This window comes from Fusarium verticillioides, chromosome 6, assembly GCF_000149555.1.
Source record: "Fusarium verticillioides 7600 chromosome 6, whole genome shotgun sequence".
NCBI classification, from domain to species: domain Eukaryota; kingdom Fungi; phylum Ascomycota; class Sordariomycetes; order Hypocreales; family Nectriaceae; genus Fusarium; species Fusarium verticillioides.
Genome location: NC_031680.1, coordinates 254,515 through 280,230, shown reverse-complemented (window position 1 = coordinate 280,230; position 25,716 = coordinate 254,515). Strand labels below are relative to the sequence as shown.

The window sequence follows — 25,716 nt, the reverse complement described above, 5'->3', positions numbered from 1 at the left end:
AGCCGCTGTAACATGGTCATGGTATGCACGGCTTGGTCTAGTAAAAAATATTACTAGATTCGACTCCTGGCTTGGAGCTAATCCGTGATCTAATCATATGGGGAGGCCTTTCTATCTTCATTTGCGTAGTATAGATGGGATATTTGTCCTTAATGCATTCTCATTAGGCAGTCAATTCCATTACTGCCGTATTTGGCAGCTCGTACTTTGTATGTAGTTCTGTCTCTTGCCCGGATCAATAACAAAGACATCCTGCGTTGATCCAATTTCCTCCGTGGCTTATTATTCATAGATTCCAAGTTCTCTCTGTTGATTTAAGCTGTCAGCCACGTGTGGGGTTCTTCGTAGCCTGAAAGTCCTGCAGGTCAAAGACCCGCAAACCGCTTTCAACCTTGGCCAGAGATGTGGACAGCTTGCCCTGAATAGAACATTGATGTCTATTATGGTTGCAATCGTTGTAACGGCCGTAAGGGTTGCGACCCTGGGTGCCGTACCACTCAGGCTTTTTTAAACCGTTGATCATCTTCTTAAAACCTTCGATACTGAAACCATCGAACGGTGGGGCGCTTCGCGGGTGCAGAATTCGATATTTGCTCAGTTCTTTAGTTAAGACACCCAGGAGGATGGATGAGCACTCAAAGGAACACTCTTGTCCTTCTTGTAGACGATCAAAGAGCTTGTAGATTGCTGAGAAGGTTTCAGCGAGAGCACTTTGACGTGCTATATCGATCGCCTCTGCAGTTTTTGTCAGCCCGGGTCGTCATCTGAGTTAGTACTAAAACCTACCGAGTATTTCGGCTGGAATTGGGAAGTCCTCGGCGTTAATAAGCCTCTGACTGTGCCTCAATGCCAGCTGGGTCATATTTCGGAAGGCATTTGGTTCTGAGAAAACCCAGGATATGAACAGGTATAGAATACAGTCTCGCCCATATACCTTCGGTAACTCTGACCTTAAGGCTTCCAGCCAGATTCCCGCGTATATCTCGACGCTTTCAAGACAATCGTAATAGTTTACAATTATAGCCACCTTGACCAGCTTTTCAAGACTGAGCGATCTTGGGACATCTCGATTATATCCATGCATGATAGTCAAGACGATCTTGAAAGCTTCCGGATCCCAGTCGCTGGCTGTTATCAGGCGAATCCCTGATGAATCGACCTTTCCCTCTGCGAAAGGCCCAGCAACCATTGTTTTGAAGATAGGTGAAGCTAGCTCCAAATGTTTTCCTGAGACCAGCATTCGAAACTTTTTCTTCTTAAGAGGCCGTGCGCATGCTTCTCCATAGTTCCAATCTTTTGTTTGAATGCTCGTGCTGTCTTGTTTCGTTCCAGGCTCAGTACAACCCGGATCCGTATCGTCGACATCTGAAAATTCTGGACGAGCATATTGTACGTTACTGAAGTCTGAGAAATCGGCCTTGGCCCAGTCTATGGTAGTTCTGTTTGTGCTGCCTTCTAGCGAGGTCGAGGTTGTAATGGGAGACTCCTCCGGCGCTGGTGGTGGCGTAGTCGGCGGGCCACATTCCTTAGAGGGCTTTTTTTGCTCTATCCAAAGTTTATCTGCCTCCCATTTAAAGGTCTCAACCATGTATGTTCTAAGAATGATCTGAGTATCGCCGTTGGAGTCAAACACATACTTCGATGGCTTTTTGCTGGGAGGTGTTTTCGGAAGGTCTCCCTGAGTGGAAGCAGGCTCAGAGCCTGGGGCTTGGAGAGCCATCTCGTTCCTTTCATTCTTTAGCGTCTCGTTCTCCAACGGGTTGAAGAAATACTGACTTATGGAGAAGCAGGGAGGCTGAGCCGTGGTTCTTCTGTACTGATAATGTATTTGCTGGGATTTGTAAAGAAGAAAATGACTTTGGGCGCTGGCTCCACTGTCAGGAAGCGAGCTTGACGTTGGGCTGACCTGCAGGAGGCCTACCAATTCACTGTCGACCCCGCTTCTCTTCCTTGGAAATCAGGCTAATCGTATCTTACTTACTAGAATCACACTAGATGGTTTTCAAACGGATGCAAGTGGAAAAAGAAATGATTAAATATCAACCGATAAATAATGATAGCTGATTATACTTTGTCCGCCTTGGTATCTAATGCCTACTCCCCAGCTAAGCTTTGAGTTAATTAAATATCGTTCCGTTGGTAGGAATGAACAGCAGCGGTATGCTGACTGACTCATTTCAATGAACAAAGTGGTGGATCCGGTCGCAATCCTGTCTTATGTGTCGGCATCACTGGTATCCATTCCGGCGACCTCGCAGAGAGGCCATTGACATACGTGCCTATGATCTCCTTGATAAGCTTTGATCAAGAATAAGTCCTTCGCAGAACTCTTCGTTCTTTCTTATCTTTGTAATGCCCGATACGAGCGGCTGGTCACACAAATTCAGGCCAAGGTTCAAGCACCAGGGTATATGGGTATCTTATAGGAACTGGTTCCAGTCCTCGTTTGTGTCCTCTATTTCTCCGAATTACATGAGCTGCCATAAGTCTCATAACATCCGCCACATTCAAGAGAGCCAACATCAGCGCGAGCATTGGTCTCTTAGTTGAAAAGTGTATCAGGACGTATTAAGGCAGCAGAGACACAAACGTCTGGAGCATCTGTTTCCTGGCATTAAATACAGAACCGTAAAGCAAACATATCGCAAGCTGTATATGGATTCAATTCTGGAATCTAAAAGGAATGACAAAGAGGATATGGACGGTTTATTCTGAGACTGGTTAGCCAGCTCCATCAGCCTTCCGAGCCATACACATACCTTGGATAGATTCTCTACATGCTAAGCAATCCTTATACAAGCCTTACTGTTCTAACCTCGATGTCATCAAAGACCGACAGACCCCCACCATATTCAGGGCTCGAAAGGAATGTTCCCACTCGATGATATTCATTCGGATTGCCTGTTGGGTGGATTAACAGGCCATAAGCCAACCTTTTGGATATGGTCCCCTCCTCCAAATTACCACCACCTTCAGCACTCACGGTAGAAGCACTCAACGACCCATAGTTGTCGGACTGTCTCCATAGAAAGTTCCGTGCACGTCTTTCTCGTCGAATGGTACTACCTATCAGGAGGAAACTGATAGGCGCCGCGAGTGCACGGCCTTCTATTGACTCGAAGATGTCACGAAGATAGCAGTCAGACTCAATGTCTGCAAAGTACCGCCCGTCAAATCTAACTATGCCATCATTCTCGAACAATGGCGGAGTCTCTCGGTGCAATGTTAACCTTGGCGATCCCACGTACACCTTGGAAGTAAGATTAAGTGCCGCGTTTCTTACTTTGCCGAAGACTGACTCGCCGCGCAAGACTATATCTATTTCTAGATTATGGAACTCCGGCCGACAATCAGCTGACAGCTCTGAAAGATATATATCGAATGAGAAGTAGTCACTTTGGCAGGCCCAACTCCAAGAGGGCGCAATGTATGGGAAAGGAGACTTCAATCTCTTCAGCATTTCTTCGTAGTCAACCACTCTTACTCTAACAGCCCAACAGAGCGATTGATGCATACTATTCTTCCAGAGCCCAGCTGCGTAGTCATCGTTCAGCCTTTTACTGAATAGCGACGCGATGCCAGCAATGGAAGGAAGGAAATCTGTTTTCCGGGTAAGATTGTGAAATCGGGGGACGATCTGAGCCACTGTCTTGCTCCATTCTTGATAGATGGCTGCTGTGCTGCCCGAATCGATAGTCACGCGGTCAAGCATGATATACTGCCGGTCTTCAAATCTCGTTCTGTGGAAACCCATCGATTGTGTGAAGTATTTGCATTTGAAGTGGACGTTTTTGTTTGAGAACATGAGAATGCGATTAGATGCGATGCGTTCCTGGAAGGTCCATCCTCTCGCAAGCCAAGGGCTGTAGCGTATTTCTTCAAACGCATTGGCTTGGTAGAGAGGAGAGTATATTCCAAAGACGTAGGTGTCACCAGATTTCTTTCTGACAGGAAGTAGGATTCTATCTGTCCTTTCGATGAATCCTTCCTCGCAATTGTGAGATGATACAGCTGCAACTGTCACGTAGGCGTTGCCATAGATCCGTTCCATCACCGCACATTGCTTGTCCCAATCGGAGGTGTCATCTTGGAGAATGCATAATGCATCGACCCACAAAAATGGGGTAGATAACGCTCTTGTCACAGTCACGGCGTCCTTGATAACTTGTGGCAAAGAGAGTTCTGGAATTCGCTGCTGATGCTGATGGATATTGACTCTGGTTGTCTTGAGCTGTTTACTTGCATGAGGCTCCGGGCCCCAGCAGTACGTCAAGGCAATGTATCGATGGCTTTCTGGGTCTCGAAATTGAAAATCTTTGGTAAGGACTAAGCTTAACTGATTTTCTCTAACATTAATGAGTCGATCGGGAATGAAGGTTTTGTCGGGGTTGAGGTGGTTGTGTAATATACATGACTCCACCTTCGACTGCATCCATGATAGAGTCTCTTCATTCATATGAGACAATGGAGGCTGAAGTCTCAGAGACGTGCCCATATCGAAATCAGTAGCTGCCGTGATGGGGCAGTCGATATGGAATTCCTCGCCGCCTGTCTCGTTTCGTGTCAGCAGTTACACGTGTATCTTCCGATCCTTGGTGTGTACCGGGTCTTATTCTAATCCGTAGAGCCTTTAAGCCATACGATTCGGTGTCATCAATGCAAAACACATAGTGCAGCGACACGGGAACACGTTTCGCTGAGAATGCTCCTACTGATGTATCGCGTATCTCCCACAGAGCCACGGTGTGATCAAGAAACCTGCAGCAATCGCATCTGTCTCCATCTTGACTGAAGGTGTGAGTCAGGAAACCGGTCGCATTCCAATCCAGATCAACTTCTTGTTCTCGGGCCGCTTCCTCAGCTGGTGGGGGTCTTGGCAACAAGGTATCTGGCGTTATGCCTCTCAGTTGCAGGCATGCGCAGCGCTTGCAAAGCCTGGCAAACTGGTCTGGGGAAGTTTCAGAGGCTGCCATTAAGGCGACGTTAGTTGTTGTGAGGAGTGTTTCCAGCTTATGCTGACGTGGCAGTTCTTAAGATAAGTACGCGTGACTAAGCGAGGCAAACGAATGAGGCTGACTTGGCTATCCATGGGTATATTTCGGTACGAAACTGTGAAGTTCATAACTTAGTTATATGTAAAAGTGCTCATTCGGCTTAATTCCGACAGCAACATGAAGTTTGACTCCTCTTCAATGGGTGCTTAATACCATGTCAACTAGCTCCACGTTATCTGCTAGCCCGCATCAATCTTGGACATGGGCAGAAGAGTTCTCACTGACGCACCTACTGGTCCTTTTGTAAGAAAGAAGACCTGTATGCCTACGGTAATATTTTGTATCAATAGCGAAGAATCTCTGATGGATCGTAATTGAACTAAGGAACCATGCTAGGTCCTCAGCCATACTGGTATTCTATTTTATATACTAGGTAGCTACAATCCAGACAGTAAATAAGTGTAACACATATTGTAAAGTTATTATGATATTAAGACTTTGGATATAAAGCAACGACCTGTAGAATTGCCGACTCCAAAGACATGACCTTCCTAATCAGTGTAGCCTGGGCCAGTAGCATGAACGCCTCACGCCAATCCTTATCTCCGTGTTAAAATTGTCGAAACAAATGCTTGTGATGATTGAATGGCGACGTGATGAATTAAGCAATAGTAAGTCCCCGCACTTACTCCAGCTCCTCAGGCACAGCACATGCATGCCCTTACGGTGGTATCTTACAGGGGCCTCACTTGCTCCTGCGCAAAGTAGTCACTGCTCCTATGGCAACTCTCTCGATCCGCGATCTCACTGCCATTCACTGGCCCATTACAAGCTGTTCCCCATAACATGTCAGCGCTGGAAATTACAGAATCTCATCTAATGCCGAGGAGTCTGTTCAAATTGCATAATCGAATCCATCAGCATTGCGTACATGGCGGGAATATCCCTTGCCGACCTTCCGAATTTGGGAAAGGCTCTTGTTTTGCACTTGCATGGTAAAACGAAATTCAGCCTGACCGCGTCTCAGGCGCGAGTCAGTCAAAACAGCTCATCAACAGGGGAGAAGTGACTCTTTTTTCGCATTCATGAGATATTTCTATATTAATTACATGGTCGACATCGACTGCCTGTTAGAGTTGCAGGTGTCCCAAGATGTGCATGACGCGAAACATGTCCTTTATATTGAAGATGGCACTCTAACGTGGGCATCATGCGTTTAGTCATCCCAGGCAAATGCGCTTCTTGTCTACAAGCTTTATGAGCCTGTTCTCAGCTCACCCTCTGATCTTCATATCACTCTGGTTCACCTCCTCCATCCAGCAACACCAACGTCGATCCCTCAAACGACAGCCTTAAAACCCGAGAAGCATCTACCGGCTCCCCACCGAAATTTAACACGACACCAATTGGAACCGTTACCAACAGCGACAATTTAAGCCTTATACTCTTTTAGGTCCATGATTTGCAACGTCCCGGGTTCCCCTTGGCGATCAAATATGGGGTTCCTTGTTGCAGATCAATCCTTCGGCAAATTCACATGAAAGGAGGTGCTCACTGTTTAAAACAGCGACAATGGCTTGTTTTCCCCCGGGATAAAACACGAGTGTCCTTTTAGGGATTTTCTTGCTTTTTTATCCAAGAATTGTTCTGCGAAATGGAACTGGGCCTGTCAACCAGCGATGTCAAGCTCATCACCATCATCCAGCAAGTATGCTCCGTTCTATCACTAGTAGGATGTCTCTTTATCATCACAACTTTCTGTCTCTGCGACGCCTTTCACAAACCTATTAATCGACTCGTATTTTACGCGTCGCTTGGGAATATCATGGCGAGCATTTGCTTCATCATGGCTGATTCGTTTATTGATGCGCCTAATGGGGCTGGGTGTCAGATACAGGCTTTTTTACTCCACACGTACGTTACACAGTCAATATTGTGAGGCTTGGCTAATTTGTGCAGGTTTGTTGGGGCTGATGCGTTGTGGACCCTTGCGATGGCGATTAATGTCTACCTTGCGTTTTATCATCGCTTTGATGCGCAGCGGTTGAGGAAGATGGAGTTATCGTATTTACTACTCTGCTACGGTATTCCATTCTTGCCGGCGTTTGTCTTTATTTTTATCAAGAACGGTGACGGGGTGAGAGTTTATGGGAGCGCAGTTCAATGGTGCTGGATCACTTCATCGTGGGACGCGCTACGCATCGCAACATTCTACGGCCCGATATGGTACGTCTACCTACTTCACAGCTCGTCACAATGCACTGACAATACAGGGTCATAATCGCCATCACCCTCGCAATCTACATCCGATCCGGTGGCACCATCTACCGAAAACGCCAGCAACTCCTAAAAGCACAGGGCTCCGGCTCCGGCGGTCTATCCTACGCCCACCAAAGCACCGTCAACAATAATAACATGAAGACCACCGAAGTGACCATCACCTCCGAGGCGACCCAACCCGATGCGATACAATTACAAAACATGGGTCATCAAGTTAGCATACATGCTATTGATGAACAGCCCCCTCAACCGATTGCTCGTGTAACCAGCACGATGCCCCAACCAGTCCAGCGCCCGGCGATCCGACCCAGCAACGATGTATACCGTGCGGCGTGGGCGTATACAAAAGTCGCGATGTTGTTTTTTGCCGTGATTCTAATTACGTGGATTCCATCTAGTGCTAACAGGATGTATTCGCACATTCACCCTTCGGAGGTTAGTAAGCCTTTGCAGTTTATGAGCGCGACGGTTCTTCCGCTGCAGGGATTTTGGAATGCGGTTATCTATGCTGTTACATCTTGGGCGGCGTGTAAAGCGTTGTTGGAGGAGAGAGGACTTTGGGGGTCGAGAACAAGGATAAGTGAACCAGCTGATGAGGAGCGTGGAAGGAGGAGGAGTAGACTCAAAACTATGATGAACTCGAGGACAGAGGATTCAGAGAGTCTGAGGGAGTTGGCTTATCAGAATAAATCTGATGATGGGCGGAGTGTATGAATATGACTACCTTCTTTTTCCTTCTACTTTGAGCAATGATACTAGATACCTTATACTACCAAACAGACATTTATTCACTACACTAGTGATGTTTAAACCCGGTCGACTGGGCTATCCCGTGCATGTATGTGACAGTATGACGCGCTGAAGAGTACAAAACGTAGGTATTATATCACAACAGCTTTAATAGCTGAAGCTCAAGTAAAGTATCCTATGTAACAAAAATGGAGAATAATTGTATAAGGTGGCTTCCTCTAGTAGGTCTTTTATTTTGAAACTCTAGCAGGGTCCACGGTCTCATTGTCGCCCCAATATCCACTCCAATTATTATCTCTAAGATAGGTCTTCCATACCTCATCCTCGTCATCCAGATTGCGACTTGTCTCTTCCAGCATGAACCATGCTGCGGCTGCGCCAACAACCGCGAAACCAGAGCCAATAAGAAAGACAACCCGGTTACCTTTATCAACGTCATCAGTGTAGCGATTAAGAACCGCTGTAAATACCTTTTTTCAAGTCAGCCCTATTTCTAGGTTTGGGCACAGAGAGCCAATACTTACTTGAGTACCCAGTGTTGCTCCAACTTTGGCCCATGCCGAGATAATCCCGTTGGCTTGACCACGAATCGAGGTTGGAAATGGTTCAGCAGAAACAAGAGCAATGGTGCTAGATTGTTGTTAATAATCGACCTTCTCGAGAACGAAGAATGCTTACCTTCCAGGGCCGACTTCTCCCAGCGTCAAGAAGATGCCGTACATAACGATAAATAGAGGGAAGATCTTTATTATCGACTGATATGCCCCTCCCAGGATGAAACCAAGAATAGCCTGAAGAAGGAAGCCTAGCGTCATGGTCTGCTTTCTGCCCATTTTATCTGCTAGCCATCCGCCAAGGAATGGACCAGGGAGATAGAATGAGTTGATCAGAACTCCCCAGCCTAAAGAGGTAACCAGGGAATTACCCGGATCGACTCTAGACACAATAGTTGAGCTGAAAACCCCAAATGGAATGGAAATCCAATTGTAGATAAACCACGTCCAACCACCTGCCATAAGTCTTCGCCAGTACTTTTTCACTATCAGCAGGTAAGGCTGTTTCTGCCTCTGAAGAGCTGATTTGCGATAGGCGGTGGAAACGGCCATCTTGAGGCGAAAGTAGAAGATGCTCAGAGGAGGAAGCATACCGGCAGCAAAGGATAACCTCCAGACTAGTTCGTACTTTTCCTGCTTCTCGTGGACGCAGAGTAGTAGAATCATTGGAACCAAACCACCAAAGCAATAACCGAGGGAAGCAGCAACTTCACTCATGATTGCAAAGATGAAACCTCGTCGCTTGCGGAATCCGCTGGCCTCGTCTGTGGCTTCCATGGCACCAGCGCCTAAACGTATTGGTGTCAGGGCAACTCTTCATCTCCCCTCAACAGGCACGTAGCACATTGGGAAACTTACCGGTGACAGGGTACTCTCCTCCAGCACCCACTCCAGTAACACCTCGCCCAACAACCAGCATCCACAGCAACCCCGTATGTGATGTCCCGCTGGCGGCTGTGCTGAGGATCATTCCAACTGTGAGGATGATGGTGGTGGCAATAGCTCCAGTCTTGCGGCCATAATGGTCCGCGATGAAGCCAAAGAGGATCATGCCGAGTATCATGCCGATCAGGAAGGAATTCGAGAGCCGAGAGTACATCGATGAAGTCATGGCATCTGGGTATATGACATCAAACAAGAGTGACACGCTTCCAATCACAGAAGCGTTGCTGAAAGCAAAAGCCATTATCAGTGCCAGCCGACTAAAAGCGAGCAACGAAACAATCAACTTACTAGGAGTCCGAGGCAACAGCAATTGACATGAAACTGAGCGTGGCCCATACCGAGAGTCTGCTGAATTTCGTCTCGGTCAGATGGCCGGCCTCGACGCTCTGGGCATCAGTAACCTCAAGAGTCTCAGGGCCGCCATCTCCCTTCTGGTGATGTTGCGAGACGCTCTGACTGTTGCTGACAAGTTCCATTCTAAGTATCGATTTGTCAAGGAACCTACAATATTGCCTAGTATTGGTTCGTTGCTGGATAATGGGGCAGCCAGCATCCTTTTAATATTTGTAATAATTATCGGCCAACATCCCAAGTTTGCCCCATTATCGACGCTACTGTGGTTAGCGAGGTCGGCATCTGTTGAGATAGTGACGCTGATTAGGAAGAGCGAATCAAAGGACAGGATGATATCTTTATTCTAGCTCACTAGAGGTATTAAATAGAGAAGGCCAGGATGTACCGCACTACGATCTAGCCTAATTAGGGTGTCAAATAGAGAACTATTCCGTACTGGCCAATGCTAACCCATTTGAGATATTCAATGGAGAACAAATGTTTCGTCTCTAGTTTATAATCTATAGTTTCAAACCTCATAGATTCATCTCTCCAGGCATTGGCCTGATTCGGGTATTAAAAAGAGAACCACTTTATTTTATTCTATGCTAACCCATCCAAGATCTTATGTCGAGAAGCGCACCTTCTACCCCGCAGATTGTCGAGATCCTTAGTACAGAACACTAACACTGAAGGGGCCACTACATCCCGATAACGAACGGCCTCATGTAAACGAGAGGCTGTTTATTCCGAGACAATGGGTAATGCAATATCTGATCGTTCTTTTTCCCCTCCCTTGCATTTCTTTCTCATATTATTCCTTATCTGCGAACCCTTCAATACACAGGTCATTGGTTTCAACTTCCTCCAGCGTCACTATGTCTCCTGCGCCCTCACCTCTCCAGGTTCGTGAGAACGAACAAATCATACTCAGTGACGGAACTATCCTCTCAGCCTTGATCTGGCTCCCGGAAGACGCTGAGGATAATCCAGTACCTGCAATTCTTGAGTACATTCCCTACCGGAAACGTGATGGAACCAGTCATCGAGATGCCCTCAATCATCCTTACATTGCATCACACGGGTATGCATGCATTCGGGTCGATATGCGCGGTTCAGGAGACTCTGAAGGCCTTCTTTTGGGTGAATATCTTAAACAAGAGCAGGATGATGGCCTTCAAGTCTTGCGTTGGATTGCATCAAGGACCTGGTGCACTGGCTCTATTGGTATAATCGGTATTTCTTGGGGAGGTTTTAATGGACTTCAGATCGCGGCTCTTAATCCCCCTGAACTCAAAGCTATTATATCGATCTGCTCAACCGACGACCGTTACGACAACGATGTCCACTACCAGGGGGGCTGTCAGCTGGTCGAGAACTTTCTATGGGGTGCGACTATGTTTTCTATTGCTCCTACACCACCAGATCCTGCCCTCGTCGGAAATAACTGGCGGAAAATGTGGATGGATCGCCTTGAGCTTGGAACGCCATATATTGCGGAGTGGCATCGACATCAAAGACGAGATGAATTCTGGAGACACGCTTCCATTTGCGAAGACTATGCTGCCGTTAAGTGCCCTGTCTACCTTGTGGGTGGATGGCATGATCCATACTCAAATTCTATCTTCCGGATGCTTGAGAATCTTACATGCCCAAAGAAAGGATTAGTCGGGCCATGGGCTCACAAATATCCAAACTTTGCAAAGCCCGGTCCCCAGATTGGCTTTTTACAAGAGTCTCTCCGGTGGTGGGACAAATGGCTTAAGGGTGTGGAAACCAATATCATGCAAGAACCTATGCTGAGGTGTTACGTGAACGACACTGTTGGCCCGAAGAGACTCTACAACCACCGTCCTGGCCGATGGGTTGCCGAAGTCAACTGGCCCTCCGATAGCCTGGACCCGATGTATATGGGGCTCGCAGCGGGGCAGCTCCTTGTCACACCTCGTCAGAATGTGGAGTATCTGACGCTTAAATCCCCTCAGACCACTGGATTTGCTGCAGGAAGATGGATCTCTTATGGCACAGAATGGGATATGCCGGGAGACCAAAGGGAAGAAGAGATTGGATCTTTGGTATTTGACGGCCCAACTCTCACCCAAGCCTTGGATATCCTCGGTCCTGCGAACCTTGATCTACGTGTTGCCAGTGATAAAAGATGGGCCTTTATTGCAGCAGTGCTATCAGAAGTCTTGGCTGATGGCAGCGTTACAAAGTTGTCGTACGGTCTATTGAACCTCACCCACCGAGATAGTCACGTCGATCTGCAAGACCTCCAGCCAGGCCGTTTTTATACCGTCAGAATCCAGCTGAACGAATGTGGCCAGCGAATCAGTGCAGGCAGCCGACTTCGCCTTGCTCTATCATCTGCATACTTCCCTGTTGTTTGGCCGTCACCCGAGGCCCCAACCTTGACAATCGATTGCTCTTCAAGCCAACTAGAGATTCCAATGCGGAAAGATAACCCGCTGGACAATCAATTGAGACCTTTTGAGCCAGCAGTGAATGGTCCGCCGCTGAAGGCGGCTGTACTGCGTCCGACCGGGGCCAAATCCAGCATCACCCGAGACTTGGAAACTGGCGAGGTCACCATTGTCTATGACAACGACGAAGGGTTATTTGAGAATCAAGACAACGGTTGGCGGTTTGGTGGAACGACCAAAGTCAGCTGCCACGTTCAGCCGGACGATCCCCTGTCGGCACGCGCTGAGCAGGTCTTTCGTCAAGAGTTTGGCCGTGGTGATCTCCATTTGGCAATTGACGGCCGAGCTGAAATGACTGCTACCAAGACAGACTGGCACATATCCACCCACATGGAAGCTTGGGAGAACGAGGAGAGAATCTTCGAGAAGCAGCACAAGTATATAATCCCACGCGACCACATGTAACATAGAACCCCCCTTCATTAATAAGTGGTATCAAAAACTCACATTGCTAAGAGAGGCTCGCTTCTATTTTCCCACGCTCGAGCCACAAGAATCCAATCATCATCTGAACTTTCCCAAAACTCCTCGAGAAAGCGCAGAATATTAGAGTAGTACTGGAAAGAAGAGCTCCTGACCAGATCGTGACACAGTTGACGGACAAGTTGGATCCTATCATGGTGACCATGACAAGAAATCCCAGCCATCAAGATAGGCCACGATAGACCTGGCAGATAGCTTCCTCTAGCGATGGCCTTTTCGAGTAGCCTGAATAATTTAGAGCGGTGAAGTTCTTCAAAGCCCCTAATGCTTCCAATACCAAGTCGTCTGCAAGCATATATCAGCCCAGCTTGGTGAAAGGCCTCAATAAGAAGAGTTGTGTCCGAGAGGTGGGCGTCTCTGGAAGGCTTCAATGTTCGTCCGACTGCCATATATGTAGCTGCTCTGGCGAGTTCAAATTCATCTTCGAGCTCCTCGAGGAACCCGGGGTCACCACCAGGGGTTCCTTCGATATTTGACGATGTCGAGACAGTGGTGATCCTATGTATGCCTAGTAGAAAATGGCCAAACGGAACTGAGCCACCATCTAGCCTGGGCATAACGACATCTCGGACAAGATCAGGATCAAAAAGGGTTGTACATGCCATTATGTCAAGACTTGCGACTTGATTCGCAATAAAGGTGAAGAGTTCATTATCAGTAGCTCCTTTGGTCAAGTGAGACTTTATCAGAGTTCTTGTAGCTCTCAAGTGGAAAACTGCATCAGCCGTGCTACAGTCCAGGAGAGAGTGATTGCACACCACGAGGGTAGCCGCAAGCACTGCATCTGTAGCTTCTTGGTGCCCTGGAGGTAGAGTGTGCTTTCCATTGGTTCCCATGCTAGTCAAGGTTCGGATCTGATCAGTGATCAATGTGATGGCCTTGAGATGGGCCTTTTGCGAGAAGCCGCTCGTTGTGCTGGCCGACGCATAGCTTTGGTAAGCAGCTGATAGCCCAATGATAGCATACCGCAGGGCAGGCTGTGTATGCGCCAGGCGAACGACGAGGCGCGTGTACCCATTCTCTGGTGAGTGCACCCATACGTTCTTCGGGGCAAGCTCCAGTGTGAAATATTCTAACAACTGATTCACCACTTCTTGGGATGGCTCATCGAGTTCGTCACGGGCAAGAGGGCGAGATTGGACTGTGCTAGGGACAGCTTCTGGAGATCGAATAGGGGCTGGTTCAAGAGTTGGTGCTGGGAGGCCCTTGAACTTGCCACGGCTCGCAATCGAGTTGACCCATCGGATCTGGCGTTTGTATCCAGGACAGGACAGTCCTCGTCCCGTGCACTTCAGACAATGCGGGGTAGTACGGTCGCAGCGAATGCGGCGCAGGGAACACGTCTTGCAGTCTAATTACTTCAGTACACAATGTCTGTAGAGATGTTTATTTTGTCTGAGGAGAAAGAGGGACTTCATACCTTGTAGAATCTTCATGTTCAGGGCCTTGTTTAAAATTCCCTCTTGTAGGTAGTTTCCTATAGATATGACCTCACTTGAGATCCACTAAGAGGTTACAGTATATACCCGCCGTTTTCCCGGTTTATACTGGCGGTCTCCTAGACCCATCAGTTGGAGAAAACATGTCGCCAAGCTTGATGATAAAATTGCTTGTCACTTTTGTGCAGACATTTGGTCAAAAACAGGCTTTTTGCCGTGCCCTTCCGTGTTCTAGCCCTCATTTTATGCTGCTACACGTGTACAAACTATGAGCGTCGTGAAGTACCTTATTTTTACATAGTGCGAAACGCTTCTTTGCATGACTCTTATCAATCAGGCCATCTCAAGCTGTTCAGTCCGCAGCTCGATTAAATAATACCGTTGAATTGACCGAAACAAGCGGCCGTCTACTTAAGTACTTCGTTTTATTACAGTAACATTTGTCGCAGTGAGACTGTCATCTTCAATCAGATCACATTCACTTTTTCAGGGGGCGTTGACTATTAGCTCGCCTATGCAATCAGCCTCACACAATCTCACCGCTCAACGGTCCGCAACGGTAAGCACACATAACAAGGCAACCGTTTCGACAAGAGACAACAAGTCTAAGACATTGCCCATGCAAGCCACCGTTACGAAACCTGTCGAATCTGCAGGGATCCTCAGCGTGCTGACAATTTGGTTGGCTTGTTGGTTGTCGAGACACCGGCAACTTTCCCCGCCTACCAATATTTTGATCGGACGTGCATAGAATCAGGCTGCCCATTGTGAAGAAAAAAAAAGCAAAGGCCTACCGGAGTGGCCTCCTTTTTTCTTCATCTCATTTGTTTTTTTTTTTGTTTTTTTTGTTTTTTTTTGTGTGCTGTGTCTGTTTGTCGAATCGTTCTTTTCACATCAATTTATCTCTAGCAATGTCGCTGATGCATAGCGTATCGCTGTTCTTTTAAAGTCAATTATAGCACGCGACGTTCGATACTGCTAGAGACACTAACTAGGCAACTGGCACTATAATGGCGGAGCAAGCTAGACCGGCCCCCGCCAGAGGTATTCCCCCGGGCATACATTCATCGCGAGTCGCCCAGATACATAAAATCATTCAGCAATGGACACCTCTGCTGCATCCTACAAAGTCGCCTGAAGAGAAGTATCAGGAGAGGCACAGGGAAGCGCAAGCGCACTTTGAAGTGGCGGCGGCCTCAGCATGCGTGCAATCCGATGCAGAGAGGCTGGATGCCCTTCAGTCCTGTATTAACCAGCTTAAGGAACTACAGGCGGAACGTGAAGCTGATAAGGAAGATGAAGAGAGTAAATACCAGCAGCTGTTCTTGGAGCAGCAGGAGGCTCTTGTCATGGATTTGATCGATACATTCGGCCCTGAGTTGGGAGATCAAGTGTGCAACAAGTGGCGACAGCGTGCACAGCTGCCTGTGAACAGTTCTGCTCGCTTGGACGCTTCTGCTGGTTCACCGAACGAAGTGGCCCCAAGCTCATCATACTTTACCCCGAATGCAAGCCCTGTTTTACAGGCATTCCGCCCGCCGATTCCCAGAGCGCAGAACGAGTCCACTCCCATCCTTCCTACACCGAGGGATCAAGAGATACATACCCCCAGCCGACCTCTAGATGAAACCCAACAGTCTTCGACAGCCCAACAAAAGAGACCTGCGAATACTCCTCAAGGGAGTCTCCCCCGCCCGCCAAAGCGACCCCGATCGAATGCGCCTCAACCACGAGGCCCTCTCACCGGCGACCGAGCCATCGACTTCGATGACGTCTACCAAGACGGCAATGCCCCGACGAAGTACATAATCACAGAACACAAGGGCTTCTGGTATATCCTTGAGTGTAAGAAGCACAAGCTGCACTTCGTGAGCAACAACCCCATCCATGGAGCTCGCAGGCACTTGACCGCTGGGACCCACGGCCATATGAACGCCAATTACGATGAGGCAGTTCGTATACTGGGGACGAGGGTTCTTAACTGTGATGAAGACAAGGCCAAGCAGAACAACCTTGCCGCGCAGAGGCCTACGTATGCGCAGTATGGTCGACCGCTTAGCAGTGTCTCAGCCGGGTCTTCGCACTCCAACAACGGGGGACCTCAGACACGAAGTACACAGTTCCTCACTGGGATCGACCCCCAGCCCGGCGAGGTGTATACTACCTTCTGGAAGAAGACGAAGCGATTCTTCGCTATCCTTGTGTTACCTTGGGGTAGTTTTCGGCAGTTTGGCTGGGATATGAATCTCATGGACAACACAGCCCTACTGAAGAAGCATATTCCTGTTTGCTATGATTACGACCCTGCTACTGGGACGGTTGACTGGGCTGAGAACTACGGGCCTGGGGAAAAGTACCACTATAAACGCAAGTACCCAATCATGTACTTCGACGCAGATGTTTTTCCTTGGGAGTGTGCTATCGGGTGGGTCGCCGTCAATGAGTTCCGTGCTTACGATCCTAACGACGAGGGGATTGATCATAAAGATCAGGTTAATGAGTTTATCCTGCGGATGAAGGATAGGGATCGTTTGAGGAATGGTGAGGAAGAGTCGGGAGAAGCAGGTAAGTCAACTGAAAAGCTAAAGGTGCGTGGCTAATGGTTTACGTGGCAGAACATCAAGATGGTGACGCGGCGATGGGTGATGTCTCGGATGAGCAGCAGTGTACGGAGGTTGAGCAGCCACCGCTGGGATCATGCATGCGTTTGGCGATTGAGATTCCGGATGATGATAGTGACACTGAAGAGGGATCGGGCATGATGCCGCAATATGATGACTACACGGAGGAGGGGACGCGGGTCAAGACTGAGCCGATGAACCAAGGAACTCCTACACAACCCTTCGGTGCTGCTACGGCGCAAGCAACTACTACCAGCTCAGATACGGCTAACCCGTGGCACGGCCTTGATCATGCACCGACTGTTCCCAACCCCATCCCAGCGCTTGATGCCAATGGCGTCCTCCATCCTTCCGTCCCAAGCACTCCTACGGTCGAGAGCCCCGGTGTCCCTTCTTCTAGTGCCCATCCCAGACCTAGCGGACATATGTATGATCATCTACACTCACCATGCGTGACTGCACCCCCACCGCAAGAGCACCATACCGCTCCCATCGTTGGCACCGGCCCCCGAGCCCCGGAAGCAGTGATGGCTCCTGGAAATCCTTTACCAGCTCCTCTCGCGCGTATGAACGATCACGCTGTCTCTGAGAACTCAGCTCGGTTGGACCTGTATGGCTATCTAGCTCCTGGGCATAGCGCACCCACGAGTGCAGACGTTGCAGGGGTTGCCGGGTCAGAATGGATGACTCCTGCTCAGGCGGCGACAGAGGGAGCGCGGGACCGTGAGATCGATATCCGCAACAATGCCGCCAGACGATCTTATTGGCGGCAGCCTTTCATTACCGACGATGACTGATGAAGAGTCATACATACTCGGAGGACTCGAAAATAAAAAATACATATCACTCTATTAATATCTTCTTGTACATAGTCAACCTAATCTAAAGCTTAGGCACAGCGACACCCTCCCTCAACCTCATAATAGACTGCTGCGTATTACTCGCCACTAAATTCCCATGTGCATCCCATAACTTCCCCTCCGAATACGTCCTATTCCCGCCTCCCCTACTAGTCTTCCTCTCCCTAACATGCCACTCCCCCAGCTTAACCTCCGGCACAAAGATCCTCAACGCAAAATCCAGCGTCGAACACGCAGCCGTGTCATCAAACCACAAATGATTATGACTCAATGGCAAGAATGAAAGACCGCCGTCCATGAGGAATGCTAGCGCGCTCATGTTGGCGGTTGGCGTGGAGAGGTCGTGTAGCGCGCGCTGCCACTCGGCGGATACCTTTTGGGTGATGGGGAGGTGGTCTTGTGTTGTTTTGACGTGTCGTGAAGCGCCGGAGAGGTTTTGGGCGGACACACCTTCGGTGCAGTACCGCGTCTCGAAGAAATTTGCATTCGCAGCGAAGGATCTTGTGAATTCCTGTCCTTGCTTCTCCGTAATACTGCCCTTCTCCAACAACCCTTTCACTAGTTCCTCTAAATTCGGACAATCCTCCGCCCTTGGCCATTTCGAGCACGTCGGTTCAGAGTAATCCCAGCTCGAAGGTTCAATGACATGAAAATCCGCGAGGACTTCCATACAAACGCGGAACTTCCCATTGGGCTGCTGCTGCTTGACCTGAACCCTCCGCGTCGCGAAAGATCGCGTATCGCGAATGTTTGTCACGCTGCAGTGGAGTTTCTTATCTGTCGATGCGGGGCCGTGGAAGTGCCCGAGGACGGAGTAGAGCGACATTGAGGCGGGTGCTGTTTGGCACGCTGCGTTGACGGCGATGCTGGCTGTGCAGCCGCCGTAGGCTATGGGCATGGCGTTGCCCATCCTGATGGGGTTGAGGCGAGAGACGTATTCTCCGGGGGAGACTTGGTCTACTGCCACTTGTTCTGCTAGAGTTGGTGCCATCTTGCTACTGTAGATGTAAAGAGAGTGTTGTTGAATGGAGTTGTGTTGGTGATAGGAGATGCTCATGACTTCAAATAGTTATTAGGATTAAGCTCGGGAGTAAGTGGGTCTACCTCGGTTCGGCTACTTAAAGAGTGGATACCAGATCTTGTGCTTATCTCGATAAGATGCGTTGTATCGTGATGCAACAGTCAAATTGCGTGACATTGCAAAACTAGCTGCATTGTGTGTACTGTATTACGATGCAGAGTTGCACTGGCTACTGTAAGCTAAGGTTTACATTCCCTGTCATGTCATGACGAGACGCCGTGGGTGCCTTTCGGAGATAATTATAAATTGCGGATAAATACCATAATGTCGGAACGAATTATAAATAGCGGATCATTATTTATCCGCAGCCAACATCCTACACTCTTTTTAGCAAGAACTCGCATTACCAGATAGCATATCTATAGTATAAAAATTTAATAAAGGCATTTACTATATCTGCTTTATTACTATGGACCTTTTTATATTTATTTAAATGGGCTTATTGATTCTCGGTCTATAGAGTCATGAGCTAATTGGCCAGCCAACACGCTTTGGCTAACTGCGGTGTCCATATAGGCCAATCACAGGCTTAACACATAATGGAGTCGAGACCAAGACTCATTACCAGCAACGAGTTTTAGAGCAATAGCAGCGGCCAAGACAGAGTCTGCTAATATTCTCTATATAGAATCAAGTATCTTAAAAACAGTATTTACTATTATATTCTAAACGTTTCTGTTCTTGATCAATTAATGTGAGCCCAAAGTCAGCGCTGCTGAATTCCAGTGTATCTCAATGTCATGCATATGTCCGCCACATGGCGACTCAACAGCCTCATTATCACAGGCGCGCCCCTAAAAAAACAAAGCTTTGTAAGTTCATTCTATGACAGTATTAACATTCTCAATATCATTCTTTCGCATTCTTTTGCCATTCCAACCAAGCGCCAATTCCTGTTCCGTGGGGTTAAATTCACCAATCTCATCAGCGTGTAGGGTAACGCGTCTCCCGCACTGACCATGAATAAACTCAAAGACCGATCTCGACCGGGCCTCCAGACGGCAGATCTATCTCTCCGATCATGGCAGATAATTAGCCCGATTATTCTCTGCACTGCGCACACAGTCAGGCAAAGAAATAACGTACGACGAACCCCATCACGCCTAAACACATTTACCCAATGATGTGCAACGTGGCTTACATCTTATCAATCCAGACTCTTGGCAGTTGAACCAAGTGGGAATAACTGACTAACATAACGATTTAGCAATGATGGTTTAATTGAACCTGTTCAGCTCGCACTCGTTCTTCGCTGTCCGTGTGACGCGATAGCGAAGAGCGAGAGCGACGGAGAGTAAGATGCGTTCCATCGTGATGCAGCATCATAGCCTCGTGACAAGATGAAACTCAAAGACCGAATCATCACATTCACACCAATTATACCAGACTCACCCATTCATTACCTGTCATTCAACCCAATTGCGTCAGTTTCAGAGCCGCAAAGCGCAAAACTCGCGCTCCGTGAAACTATCCCGAATCAGGCCTCCTCCTCATAAGCGAGATGTCATGTCATGCTCGGCCACCCGCGGGTTCCTTGTACAGTGGGTAACGAATCCACTTCCTCACCAATGACGACCGCCGAGTCCGTCGGGGCATTTCATGGGGTGATTGTCCGCGGGGACCCGGGGAAAACAGAATTAATATTCGTAAAAAGATTTGATTAATCCTCTTCCGACTCCGTTCGTTATGACTGAGTGTGAATCAATCGGTTGAATTCTACGTTATTCATCTGCGGCCTTGAATAAGCATATCTGAACCGCATACTATGCCTTTAGCTTAAATAGACTCTCCCTGTCTCTTGAGTCAAAATCCTACTCAAACAAATCTCATCAAAAATGACAGCTCTACTCTCGAGGACATTGTCCTCTCACAGCAAACCCGATGACCACTCCGACTCAACAGCCGATACACCAACTGAAGAGCCTGAACATGATATCACCCAACACATCAGCAATCTCGCCCGTCAACTCTCCCGCGTCTCTACAACAGCCGGGAACGAACTGTACGCCTTCTCACCCCAGCCCGGCACAAAGCTAGATCCCAACTCACCAACTTTTGATCCAAGAGCTTGGGTGAAAGCTTTTGTGAGATTACTCGAGTCTGACGCTGGAGCGGCGCCGTCGAGAAGTTTGGGCGTGGCGTTTAAGAACTTGAATGTTTACGGCTGGGGTACTGGGGCGGAACATCAAAAGACTATTGTTGATTATTCTATTGATGCGGTCAAGTATCTTGCTGGTTTGGTAACCGGCGGGAAGAAGAGACGGGTTGATATCCTCAGAGATTTTGAGGGTGTTGTTGATGAGGGGGAGTTGCTGCTTGTTCTTGGACCACCAGGTTCAGGATGTTCAACGCTTTTGAAGACTATTGCCGGTGAGACAGCTGGTCTCGAAGTCGGACCCGATTCATACATGAACTTCCGAGGTACGTTACTCCCATATCTCACAAACTTTCTTAACAAGATTAGGTATCGACGAGAAGAGCATTCGGCGCTCTTTTCGAGGCGACGTTCTCTACAACGCCGAAATTGACTGCCATCTCGCCCATCTCACCGTCGGCGAAACCCTCTCCTTCGCTTCATCAGCCGTAAGCGCACGCCACGTCCCCGGCGGCGTAACACGCTCCCAAGCAGACACCATGATGCGCGACGTCATGATGGCAATCTTTGGTATAAGCCACACAGTCGATACCCGTGTAGGGAGTGACTTTGTGCGCGGTGTAAGCGGTGGTGAGCGGAAGCGCGTTAGTATCGCTGAAGCTGCGCTCACGGGGGCAAAACTGCAGTGCTGGGATAATACCACGCGCGGGTTGGATAGTGGGAATGCGATCAACTTTTGTAGGAATTTGAGATTGCAGGCGGATCTTGTTGGTGTTGCTGCTGCGGTGGCGATTTATCAGGCACCGCAGTCTGCGTATGATGTAAGTACCTCGATGGAGTTTATGAGATGGGATACTAATGAGGTAGTTGTTTGATCGTGTTACGGTGTTGTATGAGGGACATCAGATCTTCTTTGGTCGTATCGACGAAGCGAAGCAGTACTTTGAGAATCTCGGCTTCGAGTGTACGTCCCCTACCAATATCTGTATCTTACGCTGACAATCCAGGCCCCGATCGTCAAACAACACCCGACTTCCTCACCTCAATGACCTCCCCCCAAGAACGCCGTGTAAGAACAGGCTTCGAATCCACTGCCCCCCGAACCCCCCAAGAATTCGCATCCCGCTGGCACTCCTCCCCACAACGCAAAGCCCTCCTCCACGAAATAACCGCCTATGAAGCAAGCCACCCACCCACCCAACGCCTCGAAGAATACAAATCCTCCCGCCGCGCCGAGCAATTCAAGAACCAGCGTGCCAAGTCTCCTTACACCATCTCGTACGCCGCGCAGGTGAAACTCACCCTCTGGAGAGGCTGGAGACGGTTGTTGGCTGATCCGGGGTTTACGATTGCGAGTTTGCTGTTTAATCTTATCATGGCTGTTGTGTTGGGGACGATGTTTTTTGACTTGAAGGATGATAGTTCGAGTTTTTACTATCGTGGGGGATTAATCTTTTTTGCGTTGTTGTTTAATGCTTTTGCGAGTCAGCTTGAGGTATGTCCCCCTTGTCATCATGGAGAGGTTTACTAACAGTTAAGGTCCTCACTGTCTACGCCGAAAGACCCGTTGTTGAGAAACATAACCGCTATGCGTTCTACCATCAATCAGCCCAAGCTATCGCCAGTTACATCATCGACCTCCCCTACAAAACCGTCAACATGATCATCTTCAACTTGTTAATCTACTTCATGGCCCATCTCCGCCGCGACGCAGGCCATTTCTTCTTTTTCTGTCTCACATCATACCTCACCACGCTCGTCATGTCGTGTATCTACCGCACCCTCGCATGCGTCACCCGCACGACCCATCAAGCCATGATTCCCGTGTCGATTCTGAGTCTTGGACTTATGATTTACACGGGTTTCACCATGCCGACGGATTACATGCTTGGTTGGTCGAGATGGATGAACTATATCAATCCTCTGGCTTATGCTTTTGAGGCGTTGATGGCGAACGAGTTTCATAATCGCAAGTTTGCTTGTGCGGGGATGGTTCCTCAGGGGCCAGGGTATTATGACCTTCCCGCAGATTCTCGAATTTGCTCTGTTGTTGGTGCCGAGCCTGGATCGGCTGTTGTCGATGGTGATAGGTATATCAACCTGTCGTTCAAGTACTACAACTCCAACAAATGGCGGTATGCAACCCTTTTCTCTCACATGACCTATACTCATATGTTACAGAAACATCGGTATCCTTCTTGGCTTTCTCTTCGGCTTCCTCATCCTGTACATCATCGCGGCTGAACACGCCAAGCCCCCCAGGAACAAGGGAGAGGTTCTCGTCTTCCGCAAGGGCCGCATGCCTTCCAACTTTGAGAAGGACCACGGCGATGTCGAGACTCAAGCTACCGATCGACCAGTCGTCGCTGAAAAGGTCAACAACAACCCTTCCAGCGGACTCACTGCTGGCGCTTCAGTGTTTCACTGGGAAGATCTCTGTTACGATATCCAGATCAAGGGTAAGGACCGTCGATTGCTGGATCACGTAGACGGATGGGTCAAGCCCGGTAAATCAACAGCCTTGATGGTACGTCTCTCTCACCTACAACTCCTTTGTGAACTCAACTAACATCCTCAGGGCGTGTCTGGCGCTGGCAAAACAACCCTTCTCGACGTCCTCGCAACCCGCGTAACAATGGGCATCGTCTCCGGAAACACCCACATCGACGGCCTCGCAACCGACTCCTCCTTCCAACACCGCGTCGGCTACGTCCAACAGCAAGACCTCCACCTCACAACAATGACAGTTCGCGAAGCCCTCGAGTTCAGCGCCCTCCTCCGCCAATCCGCTGAAATTTCCCGCGCTGACAAACTCGCATACGTAGAGCATGTTATTGACATGTTGGACATGCAGGAGTTTTCAGATGCTGTTATTGGAACGCCGGGTGAGGGTTTGAATGTTGAGCAAAGGAAGAGATTGACGATTGGTGTTGAGTTGGCTGCTAGACCGCAGTTGTTGGTGTTTTTGGATGAGCCGACTAGTGGTTTGGATTCACAGACTAGTTGGGCGATTTGCGATCTTATTGAGAAGCTTACGACTAGTGGACAAGCGGTCTTGTGTACGATTCATCAGCCCTCTGCGATGTTGTTCCAGAGATTCGACCGCCTGCTACTCCTCGCCCCCGGCGGAAAGACAGTTTACTTCGGCGGTAAGTCATATATTCCTCATCCACCCTATCAAGATCTGACTAACATCCCCAGATCTCGGCGAACAATCCCAGACTCTTCTCAAGTACTTCGAACGCAACGGCGCACCCCCCTGTCCCGAAGACGCCAACCCAGCCGAGTACATGCTCGAGATCATCAAGCCCTCCAACGACGAAGAAGCTGAGAAGATCGACTGGCACCAGATCTGGAGAGATTCACCTGAGTTCCAAGACGTCAAGCAGGAGCTTGCACGACTCAACTCTCTACCTTCTACTCGGGGATCAGCCGCGAATGCGTTGGAGAGCGGTGATGCGTCGCAGCACAAGGAGTTTGTGGCGTCGTTCTCGACGCAGTTTCGGGAGGTGTTGATCAGGACTTGGAAGCATTTTTGGAGGTCTCCTACGTATATCTGGTCCAAGATCGCATTGATCGTTCTTTCGGTATGTTTGAGTTACTTGTGAATGGGGCGTTGGCTAACAGGTGCAGTCTCTTTATATCGGATTCACGTTTGAGGCCAAGAATACCATTCAAGGCTTGCAGAATCAACTTTACGCTATCTTCATGTACATGGTTCTCTTCCAGAGTCTGAGCGATCAGATCATGCCCATGTTCCTACCCCAGCGTGACCTCTACGAAGTCCGTGAGCGACCCTCCAAGATCTACCGCTGGAACAGTACGTCTCTACCATACCTTGCCTTGCATCATCTAACCCTTCGCAGCATACATCTTGTCCAACATCATCGTCGAAGCAGCATGGAACACCCTCATGGCTGCCGTCATCTACTTCACATGGTACTACCCCGTCGGCTTTGTTCGCAACACTACCTCCGACGACCAAGCCATCCGCGGCTTCCTTGTCTTCCTTTACCTCTGGATGTTTATGCTCTTCACCAGCACTTTCTCTCACGCGGCTATTGTTTGTATCGCTACTGCTGAAGAAGCTGGTGTCATTGCGACTTTGTTGTGGATGCTTTCCATTTCGTTCTGCGGGTACGTCACTCCCCCCTCAATGTATCAATGTATCACGCATATACTGACTTTTACAGTGTTGGCGTTGCTTACAAGGACATTCCCAAGTTCTGGACCTTCATGTACCGTGTCTCACCAGCGACTTACATCGTCGGCGGTATCATGTCGACTTGTGTCTGGGGCTCCAACGTCAAGTGTGCAGACAACGAGATTCTCCAGATGACTGTTCCTGGCAACATGACTTGCGGCGACTACATGGGTCCTTTCGTTAAGGCAGCTGGTGGCTACCTTCTCGATCGCTCGTCGACTGATGTCTGCCAGTATTGCTCGCTTGCTACTACGGAGGAGTTTCTGCATCGGTTCAACATTGACTACGATGATCGATGGTGGCACTTTGGACTTCTTTGGGTGTACATCTTTGTCAACGTTGCTGGTGCGTTGGGTTTCTACTGGTTATTCAGAGTGCCGAGGGGAAGTGGTGTTAAGAGGGTTTAAGATGGAAGCCTAAGAGAAGATCTTGAGAAGGCATCTTAAGATACAGCATTTATTTCTAGAATCTCATTCGCATGGGTCAAGGCAGCATATCATATCATAGAAATAGCATATTTAATCAGAGGTCAATGCATGGATCTAGAACAGAAGCATTGAATATATACAAAAATGAATAACAACTGTCCCGTAA

At 48.7% G+C, this 25,716-nt stretch overlaps 9 protein-coding genes across 9 annotated transcripts; 4 read left to right on the top strand and 5 right to left on the bottom strand.

Annotated features, from left to right (window-relative positions):
• Positions 1-82: 82 nt before the first annotated feature.
• Positions 83-1,832, bottom strand: FVEG_13223 (hypothetical protein). The gene is made up of 3 exons (XM_018902599.1): positions 1,777-1,832; positions 787-1,727; positions 83-735 (listed from the first exon to the last, which is right to left on the bottom strand). The coding sequence occupies exons 2-3, from the start codon at positions 1,718-1,720 to the stop codon at positions 323-325; spliced, it is 1,347 nt and encodes a 448-aa protein (XP_018761372.1). The 5' UTR covers positions 1,721-1,727; positions 1,777-1,832; the 3' UTR covers positions 83-322.
• A 959-nt stretch (positions 1,833-2,791) lies between these two features.
• Positions 2,792-4,495, bottom strand: FVEG_17468 (hypothetical protein; the record flags this gene model as incomplete). The annotated part of the gene is made up of 1 exon (XM_018906722.1): positions 2,792-4,495. One exon carries the CDS (start codon positions 4,493-4,495, stop codon positions 2,792-2,794), a length of 1,704 nt encoding a protein of 567 aa, XP_018761373.1.
• Positions 4,496-6,840: 2,345 nt separating this feature from the next.
• On the top strand, positions 6,841-7,988 carry FVEG_13224 (hypothetical protein; the record flags this gene model as incomplete). The annotated part of the gene is made up of 3 exons (XM_018902600.1): positions 6,841-6,908; positions 6,954-7,220; positions 7,268-7,988. The coding sequence occupies 3 exons, from the start codon at positions 6,841-6,843 to the stop codon at positions 7,986-7,988; spliced, it is 1,056 nt and encodes a 351-aa protein (XP_018761374.1).
• A 266-nt stretch (positions 7,989-8,254) lies between these two features.
• On the bottom strand, positions 8,255-10,030 carry FVEG_13225 (hypothetical protein; the record flags this gene model as incomplete). The annotated part of the gene is made up of 5 exons (XM_018902601.1): positions 9,812-10,030; positions 9,437-9,747; positions 8,703-9,366; positions 8,549-8,654; positions 8,255-8,494 (listed from the first exon to the last, which is right to left on the bottom strand). The coding sequence occupies exons 1-5, from the start codon at positions 9,997-9,999 to the stop codon at positions 8,255-8,257; spliced, it is 1,509 nt and encodes a 502-aa protein (XP_018761375.1). The 5' UTR covers positions 10,000-10,030.
• A 704-nt stretch (positions 10,031-10,734) lies between these two features.
• FVEG_13226 (hypothetical protein) lies at positions 10,735-12,744 on the top strand (the record flags this gene model as incomplete). The annotated part of the gene is made up of 1 exon (XM_018902602.1): positions 10,735-12,744. The coding sequence occupies one exon, from the start codon at positions 10,735-10,737 to the stop codon at positions 12,742-12,744; it is 2,010 nt and encodes a 669-aa protein (XP_018761376.1).
• On the bottom strand, positions 11,927-14,291 carry FVEG_13227 (hypothetical protein). The gene is made up of 2 exons (XM_018902603.1): positions 14,243-14,291; positions 11,927-14,173 (listed from the first exon to the last, which is right to left on the bottom strand). Exons 1-2 carry the CDS (start codon positions 14,256-14,258, stop codon positions 12,783-12,785), a joined length of 1,407 nt encoding a protein of 468 aa, XP_018761377.1. The 5' UTR covers positions 14,259-14,291; the 3' UTR covers positions 11,927-12,782.
• A 980-nt stretch (positions 14,292-15,271) lies between these two features.
• Positions 15,272-17,826, top strand: FVEG_13228 (hypothetical protein; the record flags this gene model as incomplete). Its single annotated transcript, XM_018902604.1, has 2 exons — positions 15,272-16,826; positions 16,877-17,826. 2 exons carry the CDS (start codon positions 15,272-15,274, stop codon positions 17,677-17,679), a joined length of 2,358 nt encoding a protein of 785 aa, XP_018761378.1. The 3' UTR covers positions 17,680-17,826.
• FVEG_13229 (hypothetical protein) lies at positions 17,720-18,764 on the bottom strand. Its single transcript, XM_018902605.1, has one exon. The coding sequence runs from the start codon at positions 18,731-18,733 to the stop codon at positions 17,765-17,767; it is 969 nt and encodes a 322-aa protein (XP_018761379.1). The 5' UTR covers positions 18,734-18,764; the 3' UTR covers positions 17,720-17,764.
• A 1,758-nt stretch (positions 18,765-20,522) lies between these two features.
• On the top strand, positions 20,523-25,713 carry FVEG_13230 (hypothetical protein). The gene is made up of 11 exons (XM_018902606.1): positions 20,523-21,244; positions 21,288-21,739; positions 21,786-21,882; positions 21,926-22,413; positions 22,458-23,053; positions 23,100-23,445; positions 23,497-24,067; positions 24,120-24,505; positions 24,552-24,738; positions 24,785-25,055; positions 25,112-25,713. The coding sequence occupies exons 1-11, from the start codon at positions 20,659-20,661 to the stop codon at positions 25,527-25,529; spliced, it is 4,398 nt and encodes a 1,465-aa protein (XP_018761380.1). The 5' UTR covers positions 20,523-20,658; the 3' UTR covers positions 25,530-25,713.
• The last annotated feature ends 3 nt before the right edge of the window (positions 25,714-25,716 follow it).